The 12,107-nt window shown below is 41.3% G+C and overlaps 1 protein-coding gene across 3 annotated transcripts in view; it reads right to left on the reverse strand.

The window, feature by feature from the left end:
• Nrg1 (neuregulin 1) overlaps positions 1–11,865 on the reverse strand; it is a 1,056,971-nt gene extending 1,045,106 nt beyond the window's left edge. For all 3 annotated transcript variants that reach the window (XM_070016218.1, XM_070016215.1, XM_070016226.1), the window contains exon 1: positions 11,679–11,865. In XM_070016218.1, coding sequence (XP_069872319.1) covers positions 11,679–11,799 — 121 coding nt within the window. In that variant the 5' untranslated portion in view covers positions 11,800–11,865. The remainder of the gene's footprint in view (positions 1–11,678) is intronic.
• Positions 11,866–12,107: the final 242 nt, after the last annotated feature.

A 12,107-nucleotide genomic window follows, 5' to 3' on the forward strand; every position in this document is an offset into this window, starting at 1 on the left:
CTATACCTCACCTTGACAATAAAATTAAATTTAAAAAAGAATATCTTGTGTTCTGTCCACTCACTGGACATAAATAAACTATTGCTTTGGGGTTGTGCATATTTCAGATTATCCACTTCATTGAGGCTACCCTATCTTCTCTAACACATTTATTAGGGAATAGGAATCATTATAAAGCAAAAACAAAATAGGACACAGTTTTTGCCACACATCAGTAATCATACTAAAACTAACATTAACTACTTTTCCTTGTTAAAAATTAATGCACTTTCCCTACAGAAACTTTAGAAAATACAAATTGAAAAAAAGGAAAATGCCAAATATCCGACATCAATGATCCCAGTACCAAGGTTCACATATTGTCATATGAAGCTCTAACTTTCTTCTCTTTTGGCTGATAGCTACATCAATTAGAGAGCTATTAATACAAAAATAGGTGGATAGATAGGTAGAGAGAGAGAGACAGAGAGAGAGAGAGAGAGAGAGAGAGAGAGAGAGAGAGAGAGAGAGAGAGAGAGAGAGAGAGAGAGATCACATATATTATATTAAATATACTATGGGAATTTATTTTAATCATATTTCTTCTACAACCCAATGTTAGTTACTGAGGCTTGAACTCAGAACCTGGTGCCCTCCATCAGCTTTCTTGCTCATGGTTGGCACTCTACCACCTGAGCCACACCTCCAATCCAACTCCTTGCTGGTTGATTGGAGATGAAGTCTAGTAGACTTTTGTGTCTGAGCTGCCTTTAACCTTTGTTCCTCCAGATCTCTGGTTCCTGAGTAGCTGAAAGTACAGGTGTGCGAAACTGGTGTGTGGCCTGAAACAAAACTTTTGCAGAGTACAGAATAATCCATTTAATAATTATGCAATCTTATTTAACCATTCTCCCACGAAAGGACACGGTCAATCTGGAATGTTGGGTAGTAAAATGTCCAAAAGGTAGATAGAGAAGCAGAACGTTCTGAAATACACAGAACATAGAGACCTACAGTCACCTGTACAGGCAGAGCAATTTCAGTGGTATACAGCAAGATTCCAGGTAGAGGAAGGAACTGGATTGGATCACTTGAGCAAAAAGTGAAAGGTTTTTCCCATATCCTAAGAACAGAATTTATCCTGATAGCAACTCAAGAGCTTTAAATAAGGGCATACTATGATCTTTTATGATGTAGAAAGATGGATCTAGTAATAAGACAGGGGCAAAAAAATCCATAGGCAAAAACAGAAGGATGTTATAGTTACAGTAATAAGAGCCATTGCAGAAACAAGAGTTAGAGAAGAGAGGAGAATCTGAGGTTTGTTAAGGAGATGGAATTAATGGATCTATCCATCAAACTAATAAGAAGCTAAAAGAGAGTTATGAGGATTAGGATAACTGAGAAAATGCTAATGTTATCTGAAGGTGAGGGGTTAAGTGAATTTATATGAGCACCTACTACTCTATCTGGCACAGAATAAATGTTGATCAGACAAGCTACGGGGAATAATAGAGATTATGACAGTAGTCACAGTTCTCTTATTCGTACCTCAATGTGCAGGGGTGATGAAGTACTGCTTACTATGTTTAAACTGAGGTGTGGTAGACATCTAGGATACCTGATAAGAAGCTGGATATGTGGATATCAACCCCCAAAAAGGATCTGAACTTGAGCTATACATGGGAGAGCCACAAGCGATCAGCACATTTAAAACCAAAACTAGTGCCATGTTTATGGTGTTCAAACAAAGTGACTGATGTTTTTTGTTCAACCTTGTTTACAGTTGTGGATTAATCTATTTATCATGCTTTATCACTTCAAAAACAAGCTTGCAGAAATGGTTGTCTTTGCTTTTTGAAAAGACAAAGCTGGTTCACAGAAATAACTGTTAATATTTCAGCCAGTTTAACAAAATGTCACAATGCAGGTCCAAGGATTTGGTAGGGCTTTCCTCACTTCCAGCTGTCTTTCTCCTCTCTCTCAGATGGCCTGAAAGTTCTACAGTTGTTTTTCCAATTGTATGTGCCTTAGAACAAAAAGAAGGAAGAAAAAAAGCTTTGGTTACAACTTCAGGGGTGGGGAAAAGAAGGAGGTAGAGAGGGAAGGGATGGTAGGGGAAAAACAAAGGAGGGGTTAACAATGCTCGATAGGAAATGTACTCATGTAACTGTAACCCTTCTGTACAGTATCTTTACAGTAAATATATATATGTATATATATATATATATATATATATACATATATATAATTTTAAGGAAAAAAAAGAAAAGCTTTGGTCCAGAAGCAAAAGTGGTTCTATGTGGGAGGCATCTGAACTAAGGACTAAAGATGGTTTGTATCAACCTAGAAAAGCATCTTCATTCAGCTTTCTTGTTTTATACATTAGGATGCTGGTAAATAAAAACTATAACTCCCAATCTTCACTGAGCTACAAAATGGGCAGTGGAAAGATTCTCCTGACTCCCAGGCTGCAACATTTCTCACTTGTGAATATGTTGAAGATGCTGCAGGCAGGAATCTGCCCACAGGAATGGTGTGGCCTTCTGGGGGAGGTAAGATACACATCACAGAGCAAAGTTTAAAAATATATAAGCTGCAAAAAGCACAAGATGACATGAAGGAAATCTGCAATAGTGCCACCTTTAAGTCTGTTGTAAAGAGACTTTCTGCGCTCAAAGGCTAGGGAGAGCCTTGCTAGTGGGAGTCATGACTGGGAAAAGCATGGAAACAGTAGGCTTTGAGCTGCCCCTCAAAGGGCCTGGCCTAAGTAAGACTAAGAAGGCTAGGAAAGCACATGGCCTGCCCGCATAGCCGCTCAGCTGCACTAGACTAGCATGTTTCCATACATAATTTTTAAAAAGACGAGGCTCAGCTTGCCCTGAGGAAGACCCTGAGGGTCAGGATCTGCACTCCGTTATGGTGATGCCAGGGAATCGTTTGGTAAGTAACAGCAGAGTGGCAACCTGACACAGAACACAGTGCAGTAACTGATAGAAGGAAACTGGAGAACTGAGAAGCATACAGACAAGGAAATTAAGGAGAAAAATGGGGGAAAGTATTAAATAAAAGGCATCCACTAAAAGATTCTGATACTGTTCTGAGTAGGTACCTTTCTGAACGACATTGATACTACTATAAATAACAAATAGCCCAGTACCAATGGCTTACTTCTGTAATCCTAGCTATTCAGGAGACTGAGATATGAAGACCATGGCTGAAAGCCAACCAGGGAAGGAAAGTCTATGAGGAATTTATCTCCAACTAACCAAACTACTAAACTACTGAACTCCAGCTAATCAAGAGTGTGAGGCCTGAGGTCAAGCCTCAGTGCTGGCATAAAAATAAAAAACAAAAACACAAATAAATAATAACTATGATATAGTCATATTAAAGACTTCTAAGTTTATTCTTTAAACTTCTCATTGCTTTTTAAAATGTGTCCTCCTTTATCATATATATATGTATAAATAGATATATAGATATATCCATGTTTACAGCATCATTGTTCACAATAGCCAAAAGATAAAAGTAACCTTAGGTCTATGAGAGAATGCATGGATAAACAAGATACAGTATATACATGTAACAGAATGCTACTCTGCTTATAAAAAAGAAAAATCTGATGAACACTAAAGAGTCTATTCTCAATGAAATAAGCAGGTCTCAAAAGAACAAATACTGTACAATTCCACCTAGACAACATACCTGCAGTATTCTTAGTCATAGAGACAGGAACCAGACTTGATGTTGCCAGAGAGGGAAAAGGGGATGGGGAGTTGATTTTAATGGGTACAGAATTTTATTTTGGGAACTGAAAAGGTTCTAGAGATGGATTGTGGTGATGGTTACACAACAAAAAGAACATCTGATGCCAATGAACTGCACACCTGAAATTAGTTTAAATGGTAAATGTTTTATTTTCACAAGTTACAAATGACTCCTGGCTAGAATAAAAGTATATTCCAAATACTAGAGCTTTTGCATAAAATTCCCACTGTAATGATACAAAGCTTCGCCAGGCATATATATGCCTGTAGGGACCTGTAACCCCAGCCCTCAGAAAGCTGAGGCTGGAGGACTATAGCTCCAAGCCAGCCTGGACTACATAACAAGAACCTGTCTCAGAAACAAAAAGAAAGGGAGTGAAGGAAGAAAGTAAAGGAGAGAGGGAAGAAATGAAAGAATGAAGGTAAAATGGAAGAGAAGAAGGAGGGAAGGATAGACTAGGGAAGGGGAGAGGAGGAGGAAGAGTAGGGAAGGGGAGGGAGGAAGAACAAGGAAGAGGAGAGGAGGGGAGAGAAGAAGGGCAGGGAGAGGAAAGGAGGGGAGAAGAGAAGAGGGGAGAGGAGGAGGAGGAAGGGGAAGGGGGAGTGAAGGGAGAATAAAGGAAGGAAGAGGGATGGAAGAGGAGAGGAGAGGAAGAGGCAGTGGAGAAGAGAAGAACAGGGAGAGGAGAAGAAAGGGGAGAAGGGAGGGGAGGGAAGAGGAGTGGAGAGGAAGAGGGAGGGGAGAGAAGAAAGAGGAGAGGGGACTGGAGGCAAGGGGACTAGAGGGGAGGGGGAGGGGAAGAAAGAGGAAAGGAGAGGAGAGGAGAGGAGAGGAGAGGATTGCTAGCATTTAAGAGGAAGATATTGTAGGAAAGATGCATTGATCCCAGAGGTGTCTCAGGCTGCAAAGAAGAGAGCCTGAGCCTCACTAGTGCAGTGCCCCTGGTGTGCCATGACCAGAGAATGAACACACTCTGGGCCAAACCACTCTGTCCTGGCAGTCACCACAGGGTCCTAAACTGCCAGAATCTCCTCCAAGGGGCAAAATCTAATGACAAATTCTATGAAACCCAAACACAGACTTCCATTTCCTCCTGGGTAGAAAGCCACCATGTTACCAGGTCCTGTCCAGGAGCAGTCAGGAGGCTGCCCAAGGGGGAAAGGGGAATATGGTTCCTGTGTCTGTCACTCTCCAGATAGGAGGACCTCATCTTCCAGGGAACCTCCAGGGCGAGCTGAGAGAGAAGGAAAAGGACCCATTATTCACCAGAGCCCAAAGGCCACATGCTCTTCTATCTGTTTGTGGAATCCAGAACTGACATGCTTTTAAATGACAACAAAAAGAAAAGAAAAGTAAGCAAAAATTAACTCACCTAAAATATTTATAGCTTCTAGGGATACAAGCAGTGCCTTTCCACTTTCCATTCAATAGAACGCAATGTCAGCATGAAGCATAACTCACAGTGCTGGTGGTGACACTCAGTAACCCAAGGAAAATGTAGCATTTACGAACACTGGGGTCAAGAACCCAAGAGGAGCTGAGAAGACTTGGGAATAGATCTGTTCCAAACAGGAGGGATTTCTTGACTATTCAAGATTGCTGTGTATCTTCAAGCATTTACCACACTGGGCTGTAAACTACATAGAATAAATACTGTTCCGAAAACTGTTCAAAGTTCTTCTCAGGAGAAAGAACTTGGGGAAAATTCTATAACCTTTTTCCGAAGGCCAAAAGTCAATCGAGACTGGCAGTAAGAGAAGGCAAGAATGTCTCAGAGGGCTATATATGCTACTTCCTTCCTACCCATCTCCCCAAACTAGTCACCTAAAGAGAAGGAATAAGAAGAATGTATTTCTTTCTAAATTTAGCCTAGATCCGTGATTGCCACGTGTATAACCACCTAGGGTACTCCAGACATTTGTCATTTAATTGTTAGTGGGCATTGTATTTACACCCAAAACCCAAACTATAATCTCTCAAAAAAGGATATATATATGTATATATATATATATATGTATATATGTGAGACTGTTCATTGAATTTGTATATATATATATTATGTATATATACATATATATATGTATATATACATATATATATATGTATATATACATATATATCCTGAACAGTCATTCAAGGAGAAAACCTGGTTTTCTTTGATTCTTTTCTTCTTTATCTTCCATTGATAATGATAACTTCCAGATTAGGGACAATTTCCATTTTGGACACATGCATCTGAGTGCTTCCTAAATTTAGCAAAGTAAATGGGGCTTCCTATCTCTTAGCATCCCCACTCTACCCACAGCTAAGACTCTATGATCATGTCAGGCAGGTTCCCTCATGCTGTTTCCATGTGCTGGGCTCAGTTTGGCTCATGTATTCTGATGCAGCAGAGCAAAGGAAGAAAAAAACAAAAACTCAACAATTTCCTCTTCTACATTCTCTCAGCCCATCATGACCTCCTAAATCTAGCCAACAGCTCCAGAATCTGCAGCACTCTGAGCTGTTTGCTTCCAGTTCCCAGCACTCCAGGGCAGACATCCAAAGGCAGAGCCCTGGGTTTTGGGGGAAAGTCTCTGAAGTAGAGATGCAATGTGGCTCTCCTTCTGTGTCCTCACTGGAATGGACAAGGAGCAAATGGAAAGACCATTTATATTTGTAGCCTTGTGATCTCAGACAGCTACTTTCCAACATATGTGCACCCAAGCAGCTAAATTCCAAGATGTCAAAGAAGGATTGTCAATATGATAAAGAACAGCAAGCCTCTACTCACAAACCAAGATCCATTCATGGCCCACTATTTACCTTTGGCTTCCCTTGTAGTGTTTGTATAAGAGGAGTAAAGATGCAGAGAGCACACAGGAAGCTTGCATCAAGACCCTGTGGGTACCAGGACACTTGTCCATGGTCTATCCAAGCTGTGAATAAATTTCTTCTTTTTGTTTTTATGTTAGATATTATAAAACATTAGGTATAAATTTTACTAGATCCAAAAGGGGTGAATCAAGGTTAGGAATCTGTTTCCTAGGAAACTATTTCCCATAGGGAAAAATTTCCTAGTTCTCTTAAGGAAGATCAAAAATAATGTAAATTACCACTTACATCTTTCCCTCTCTCTCTCTCTAGGCTGTCTGCAAGACTAAGCAATATTGAGGGGGAGATCCAAACAATTGGATCTGTGCCAAGCAGGGACTAATCAGCCCATTTTTAGCTCAGAACTTCACTGCTTTCTTTTATGTACGTCAACCTGTGCAGATCATCATTTGGGGATGGAAATTAAGAGAAGAAGCCTTGGCAGCAGGTTTGCCAGAGTTCATTGCAGCATTGAACAGTTTAGGCAACATGAAACACACCCTCTCAACAGGAGCAATCAAGAAGTGCCTAGTGACACTCATCAGGATTCTACATAATCTCAACTAATCCAATGTTACACTTAAACAAGACTCATCACTAAGCAGCTGTCCAAGTATTATGAAGTGGATGGTTTGGGGGGGGGCCTGGAAACGGGGGCACACTAACTAAGGCGTACATTCTTTCATCATGTTGCTTTAATTGTAACTTTAACTTCATAATCATATAAGAGCACAGGATACTATACCCATGCACAGCATTTGCATTTGGCCTGAAAACTCTCCACAATGTCTATTTCTTTTACTCAGAGAGAAGAACCTTAGAAATTTGTTTTTGCTTTCCTACAAAAACTTTGACCAAGTCATGACATACATTTTTATAACAAATTTTTTGACTCAGTAGGAACTTTAATTGCACACCTCTTGTTTTTATTATCATTCATTTATATAAAGCTAACCTAAATACCCATTCTGTAAGAACTATCTAAAGAGAGGTTTGTTTCTCCATATCATTTAAGTCTATGAAAAAACAAACCATAAAAAGCTAAGAATTTCTAAGTACTAAGAGCAGGTGCTCATTTGAAGGTCTCTGGGCATTTGACAGTTAATAAATTGTTGCTGAATGTAAAAATAGGTTTTAAAATATGTTGTGCTTATAATTAAGAAAAAATAACAGGAAGAAAATGAGTATTGAAGCAAGGGAGATTTCCTGAACAATGAATAGATTATATTTGACAAGGGCAATAACCTGCCCAATCACGTCTTTTGCTCTCATTTGCTATAAATATACAGGCCAGGGGAAGCAGAGCTTATTGTTTTGATCCTCAGGGTTATTTAAACTTCCCAGTCTTAGCTAATTCATTAAGACATATGGTAAAACTTTCCCTAGATTCAGAGGATTTATAGATCTCCCACGACTGATGAGAATTATCCCCTAGTGCTTATAAAAAAAATCTAGCTTAAATATTTAAATTCACTCCTGAAAATATTTTCGTCCTAAAGAGTTCTTTTCCCAAATGCCCTATCTTGGTTTTATTTTTTTTAATGTAAGCATCAATAAATACATATATAGCTTCTTTCCTTGACACAAGTAAGTTAAGTCCAGTTTAGATTTTTTGACAAGTAAGATTTACACGGCTTAAAGCAAGCATCCACAAGTGCCTGGGAAATTAAATCTACATGTGTATTCATGAAATACAGGCAGTGAAGCTATAACTGTTCCTACTGATACTTCTTTAGTATGGCTTTTATTAAGAATAATTTTCTTCAACACTAACAAATCTCTGCTGCAATGTGTTTTTTTTTCATATTGGTTAACACTATAAGGTCAACAGTGATTGAGGCTTTAGGAAGACCAAGTACCATTTATTATAAATGCTTGGTAGACATAATAAATATATATATATATCTACATAGATATCAGTATGTCTATATAGATACAAATATAGATATACATTTTCATCCTGATAGCAAATGGTAGGCAGACTATTTACACTGGCTTGTAAGAGCATAATTTATGCACAAATCTGGCCTTGCCTACTGTTGGCCCAATTCAACATCTCCTTTTTTGAATTCGGTTTCTGCCTAGTACTACCACAGAGCCTTGACAAATAAAAGTGTGATGAATCACACCATGACTCGTCTGAATAACAGAACTTTAACTGAAAAGCAAAGTATTTTTTTCCTCTCGGTTTATGTTCACATAAACCTAGGAATATGTCTTAGGTTGTTCAATGAGCAAAAGAAAAGGCAAAGACTGGGAAGAATTTAAACACTGGAATGAGGTATAATTTATTCACATTTCAACTATATATTTTTTAAAGCTATAAAATTCCATCCTGTCTTCCTCAAACACATCAATAGTTTTTGTTTTAAAAGGTCCATTTTTCAAAAGTTTTTATATATATATACACAGACACTACTCCAGAAGTTGCATGAGATGGTGGGGAGGGAGGTTGTCAGAGAAATTTTCCTATGAGCTCAAGCCTAAGGCTAATCTGTTGCACGTGTAGTTTCTATACTAGTAAGCCACTTGTAGGGAACAGCACTGCAGCAGAGAACATGAGATATAGAAACCATTCCTCTGGCTATGGTATCACCAAATGACTTTGCTCTATTCCTTCTCCACCTGGAATTATGTCAAGTGCACACAATTGTCACACCCTGAGGGCAGCTTCAAACCATTAGGTAAGGAACCTCTGCTCCAACGTCCTTTCTGAATCCAACTGGAAGCACACACAGCAGTAGCTAGCCTGGGACAAATCGGGGTGTTCTTTCTCTGTTTCCCACTTGCCTGCATTCTGTTGCCTGGTAGGTTCTGAATGACACCATTAAATGAGACCACACAACCAGGCTAATTCCCAAGTTGTCAAAGAGCCATCCTTCACACATTTTTACATTCACTATTCCAAGTATGGATTTACAGAGTTTATACTGAAAAAAAAATAGCTTAGACTGTCATATCCATTTCTCCTCAAATATTGAAATAACTACTAGATAGGTAAAAGCACAAGAGAAACTTGTAGCCTAATTTCCCTTAGTTCTTAGCTAAGCTATTCATTGAGGTGTTAAGTGATAGCCTACTTTAAATTACATAGCACTAAAACACTGAATACCCAGGATGAGTACACAAGCCCAGTGTAGTAACTTCATGATTTCTTACTCAACTCAATTATTTGCACAGAGGTTTCCAATTCAGCTTAAAAAATCATCGATTTACAATTGTGTGTTTCCTTTGGCAAATAAAAGGGCAAAAACTAACTCCAAAAAAGCTTTCCCCCTTTAGAATATGAAGCCTACAGGCAACATAGATTTTCCATGCCCAAGCATCCTCTATATGCTTACAAGAACTTTACCCCTGAAGTTTGACATTTGTTTCTAGCAAAAAGACATAACTAACTCCCTTGCTAACCCAGCGAAGCATCTCCAATGTTAACTGCAATCCTCTTATATTAACTTTCCACCCTGTAGAGATTCAGACCTCAAATGGTGGAGTCATAATCCTTCCTGAATTATGGATGCTAAAATATGTGAAACCCAGACTCTGGCACAGCTTAAAGGTTTGGTATGAGATTCTTTAACTGACTGACATAAGCTGCAGTACAATGGTGTGGAGCCTTCAGGTTCCCTAGTCAGACAACTCCCAGCGGAGCATTTCCCAGGTTTCACAGTGACATCTATCAGCCAGTCTCAGGGAATCCCAACGTCACTCAGCTTCCTTCAGCTTCTGTCCACAGCACAGTGCAACCTTCATAGGTCTCTCTCTGGTGCACCAAGTAGATTGATAACATAAGGGAATGATGGGTGAAAAGACTCTTTCCTGTCAGCAGAACCAAATCATTAGCTATTAGTTCGCTGCAGGACACAAACGCCACAAACAGCACCCAGACATTGAAATAATTTCCAAATTATTGAATAAAATCCACACTGAAATAAAAAAAATCCACATTGAAATTTAAAAAATCCACATTGAAATAAAATCCACATTTTAAAGAACACACTTTGCATCCCAGGCAGAAACTGAGTATAGTGCGATGCTGAGTTTGGTGAAAATTCTAAGCATCCACTAGATAGATATATACAAAACCAAGGGAAAGGAATGCTGCATGTGAGAATGTGCAGTGTGTAATCATGTTAATTTACAGTTTGAGAAGAAAGGTTGCTATGTGTTGGTGGTTATGTGGTAATCAGGAAATGATACAGATCTTTGGATCCTCGAAATTATTTTATGAATGGCGTAAACACAATACTACCTCAGAAATAAAATTGGATTATCAGCTCATTTCTCAAAGCTGTCGTAATACAACGCAGACCTGTGAAGACGACGTTTTAGGAAAAGGGTCTGGGTGGGAGGAGGACTTCTGAAATTCTTCGGAGGGGCTCCATGCAAAGCTCCGCAATTTATGTACATCTGTTCTCACTGGCGTGCCAAAACACACTTCAAACCAAAATATTGTGTGTGTGGGGGGGGGGGAGACAAAGTCTCAAGATGATTTGGCGAAAAGAAAAAAGAAACAAAAAGAAAATCCACTTGCTAGTTCTCACATACACGTATCCACCAGACACAGGTACCACCTGTCTGTTGGACATCAGGGTAATCCCACAACTCTGCTACTCCTTCTCCAGCTTCTCTGTAGATCCAGACAATCCCTGAGGATCCCCCAGCTCCACACTCTGCACCCGAAAGTGAACAAGTCAAGGTGTTCCCCCCCACACACACATATCGGGGCTCACGACCAAACCGCTCGGAAACCACAGCCAAGTTCAACAATCCACACGCGAGAAACCAGCGCGGCTCGACCGAGCGAACCAAACCCCAAAGGATTCAAAAGTTTCTGGCGGCCCCAAACCAGAGCAAAACTTGGGGCTTTCACCAGCCGTCTGGAGTCGGGGGGTGGTGGGGGAGGGAGAGGGGGGCCCTCGGGGAGGATCGCTCCCAGTCCCCCCTTCCCACACTCGCAACTCGCAGGGGTGCGCCCGCCCGCCTGCCCGCCTGCCCGCCCCGGGCGGCCGCGGAACCCGGCTGGCCACCGCGCCCAGCCCGCGCCCCCCACGCGTCCCGGCCACGGAAGAACTTACCGCACCGCTTGCACAGCACACGGCTGACCTCCTTCTTGAGATTCCGGCCGGTCTCGAGAGGGGGGAAAGATGCTCGGAAGGCGGCGGGCGCCAGGCTGCTGCCGTTGGCCAGGGGCTCCATGAAGAAGATGTACCTGCTGTCCTCCTTGAGCCGCCCGCAGGAGGGGAACGCGGGGTGACCCCAGGCCCCCAGGCGCACGGTGAGCAGAGAGTCTTTCTTCAAGCCCCCGGCTTTCACCGCCCACACCTGGTGCACCTTCACCAGATAGGGCGCCCCCTCTTCTTCCTCCCCCTCCTCCTCGTCCTCCTCCGCCTCCTCCTCCTCCTCCTCGTCCCGGTTCTCGTCCCCGGGGCCGCCGGCGCTGGGCGCGGGCTCCGCGGGCCAGGAGAGCGCTGTCCCGTTGGCGCTGGGGAGCGGGTCCTCGGCGG

Source organism: Dipodomys merriami, unplaced genomic scaffold (genome assembly GCF_024711535.1).
Source record: "Dipodomys merriami isolate MVZ:Mamm:240054 unplaced genomic scaffold, mDipMer1.0.p SCAF_12, whole genome shotgun sequence".
NCBI lineage: Eukaryota > Metazoa > Chordata > Mammalia > Rodentia > Heteromyidae > Dipodomys > Dipodomys merriami.